Genomic DNA, 3,183 nt, shown 5'->3' on the forward strand with positions numbered 1-3,183 from the left:
GGGGATTGCGAGCGAAGTTCCTGAATCTGTTGGCGACCCTTTCTGGGTACCGTTTGGCATCGGTTTCTGGAAGAGAAACAATTTTTCAGAAAAGTTTTGGGAAGGTTGGCGAATTTAGTGCGGGTTAATAATTGCGTGTCAAGGCGTTTCGATGTCATGGCTCGTGAGTTGGATTCAGCTGATTGGAAAGGCGACCGTTTTGTTTATACTGTCCCTACTCACGCTTGTCATGCATCTATTTGACCTTACTGCAGTAACAGCTCACCGTAGTAATCCTCGCAGATTCTCATCAGCATTGTTTTATTGTCGTCACCTGAAGGGAGAAAACAATTGTTGAATATATATGTAGTGTATTATAGATGAACTATTTCACCGCTACATTATTGGTTGCACACAATCACCCAGAAAACGTAATCTAACAACCACAAAACATTTGCGGATGATTGAAGGTCAGACTGGGTTTTGTCCAGCTAACTTAGTTCATTGACGGAATGACAAGATTTGTGAATTTTTCCATGAAGATTTCGTACTGTACTTGGAAGTCACTCTATGCCGAAAGTTGAGAAACAATGTCTGTATCTGTATCACTGTCTCTCTCTATATCTCACTAATCTCCAGGGCTATTCGAACTTGCGATCTCCAGAACAGAAATCAAAGACTACGCCATTCGGCCACGAGTGGATGTCAAATTGTCACACAGATAGACGGGATATAGTGCTACTCGGCTTTCATCACCTCCATCACGTGGTCACATGCCGACTGTGGCCTTGAGTGACGATTTTTTAGACAGAAGAATCACTAGTCNTATATATATATATATATATATATATATATATATAATGTCGCAACCAAAAGAAGCTGACTCACCTGGAGTCGTCTGCCCCATTTGAGGAGTGGTCACCTCAGTCCCCTGTGTTGTTGTTTCGTGTGTAGTCAAACCGCCGTCACCAAAGTAGTCTAAAACGGTAGAAATACACTGACGTCAGACAACTGGCAGCTTGAACATTCAGCAGTTCAGCTATGCGGGGTAAACTAAGACAGTGACTTGGACAAACTGACTGCTTGATTGAGTGGAACACTTCTGTTCCATCGACTAGATTATTTAACAAAACTCTGCGAATAGTCCCCCTTCAGCGGTATGCACTAAACTATGCACTTGACCATGCAAATTAACCCCGGTTATGGTTTGAGACGAAACTGTAGAAGCACGAGAAGTTATGTACATGCTGTGGCACGACTTCAAAGTTATGAATCCACCTTCATCGGAGTCCCTAAGGAAGCGCACTCTTTTCATCTAATGGTTGTTCAATTTCCATTATGTAATCGCATAGGCATGTTTTACCGCGGTGTACTCTGAAAACGGAAAAGATGAATAGCCTAGAGGAAAACAAGCGCGTATTTGGTCGGAATACCTACATTGACNGGCACGCCAAAAATACATTTTTGTGCATTGATAACAACGCTACGGTCGCGCAATCTGTTGAATAAAAGACGTAAATGTTCTAGATGATGCTCCACGCTATTACTGGTGACTAAAATGTAATCTAAGTAAGCAAACACAAACAGTAAACCGGAAAGTACTTGGTCAATAAAACGCTGCAATGTTTGGGCTGCGTTTCTCAAACCAAATGGCATGCGCAGAAACTCGAACAAATCAAAAGGTGTAGTGATTGCAGTCTTATGAATGTCCTCGGGGTGAATTGGAATATGGTGGTAGGCCCAAAGGATATCAACGCGACAAAATACCGTACAGCCCACCAGATTAGACGCAAAGTCGTGAATGTGCGGGATGGGGGAGCGATCTGGAGTCGTTATGTTATTTACTGCTCGATAATCGCCGCAAGGTCTCCAATCTGTTGCAGTTTTCATTGGGACCATGTGAAGTGGAGAAGCCCACACACTTTTGGATGGCCGAATGATTCCCAACTGCAGCATGTGCTGGAATCCTTCTTTAAAAATTTTTAGTCTTTCTGGATGAAGTCGCCTTGGACGTGAGTAAACGGGAGTTCCTCGTGCGTCAATGTGATGAACTACAGAGTGTGCCGGTTCTGTTTGATGAAAATTCGGCCTTAAGAGCTCTGGAAATTCTAGGAGTAAGTTGTGGTAACGAGAAGAGTCGTGTGATGATAGCGTTATTGGGCAAATGCTCGGCGTAACTGTTGACTTTCCTCTGACTAGGGCAAATGCCGTAACTGTTGACTTTCCTCTGACTATTAATTGGGTGGTGGCGTCAAGTAGACTTTGACGTTTTAAGTTTACTATTAAATAAATTTGAGTCAGAAAATCTGCTCCCAGAATCGGCTGATGTACGTCTGCAATGATGAAAAACCATTTGAATGCTCTACGTAGGCCGAGATTGAGGTCTAGCGCTCTTTGTCCATGTGTTTTTATGCAAGTGCCGTTTGCCGCCCTCAATGTGAGCGGGGAGGGAGTCAGTTTGGAGTCCGCAGCGGTTACAGGTATTACGCTAATATCAGCACCTGTGTCGACCAGAAAGCGGAGACCAGAGTTCCTATCTAGGAGAAGGAGACGGCGGGTGCTGCAATCTAGGCCTGGGACACTACTCGCATCTACTGTCCGGCCTGTTCTTTTTCCCGTCTGAAAATTTCTTGCAGGCGATGATACCCGAAATGAACAAGGTTTTGTGCATTTTCGAGCAGATCGGCCGAACTGGGTGTGATACCAGCAGTACGCCTGGGAACGTTTAGAGGAGAGAGAACGATGGGGCTTGTATGCAGGCTGAGGCGTAGATCGACGACGTTGAAAAGGATCAAAACGAATAGCAGCTATTTGATTAGCGAGCTCATCGAGACGAGCGTTGATTGAGGAAACTGTGCTAGACGAGTATTTATATCGAGTATTTTATCGGCAATACTTGCCAGTTGCGTCAAAGGGACGTTATCTGTATCCGGAGCGAGAATCGACTGAACACGTGTTGGTAAACGTTTGAGGAAGAGCTGTTTGAGTAACGCGTCATCGATTTTTCTGTCGCCCAATATACTGTATAGTCGGCGTAAGAATTGAGACGGTGCACAACCATCTAGTGTTTCACCGCTTATCAGTTGTTCTAGGCGCTTATGCTCAGATAATGCAGTTCGCGTGATTAATGTATTTTTAGGTTGTGTAAATGGCTGGGAGTTATCCGGTGCCATAAGAATATCTCGTAAATCTGCTGCCATTTCA

At 44.2% G+C, this 3,183-nt stretch overlaps 1 protein-coding gene across 1 annotated transcript in view; it reads right to left on the reverse strand.

Moving 5' to 3' along the window:
* The window catches only part of T265_13232 (hypothetical protein), a gene marked incomplete at both ends in the record, with an annotated part of 30,264 nt that overhangs the window by 2,736 nt on the left and 24,345 nt on the right, over positions 1 to 3,183 (reverse strand). The window contains 2 exons of the mRNA XM_009167882.1: positions 250 to 313; positions 868 to 957. Of these exons, the coding sequence (XP_009166146.1) occupies positions 250 to 313; positions 868 to 957 (154 nt within the window). The remainder of the gene's footprint in view (positions 1 to 249; positions 314 to 867; positions 958 to 3,183) is intronic.

Source organism: Opisthorchis viverrini (genome assembly GCF_000715545.1).
Source record: "Opisthorchis viverrini unplaced genomic scaffold opera_v5_48, whole genome shotgun sequence".
In the NCBI taxonomy this organism is placed as follows: Eukaryota; Metazoa; Platyhelminthes; class Trematoda; order Opisthorchiida; family Opisthorchiidae; genus Opisthorchis; species Opisthorchis viverrini.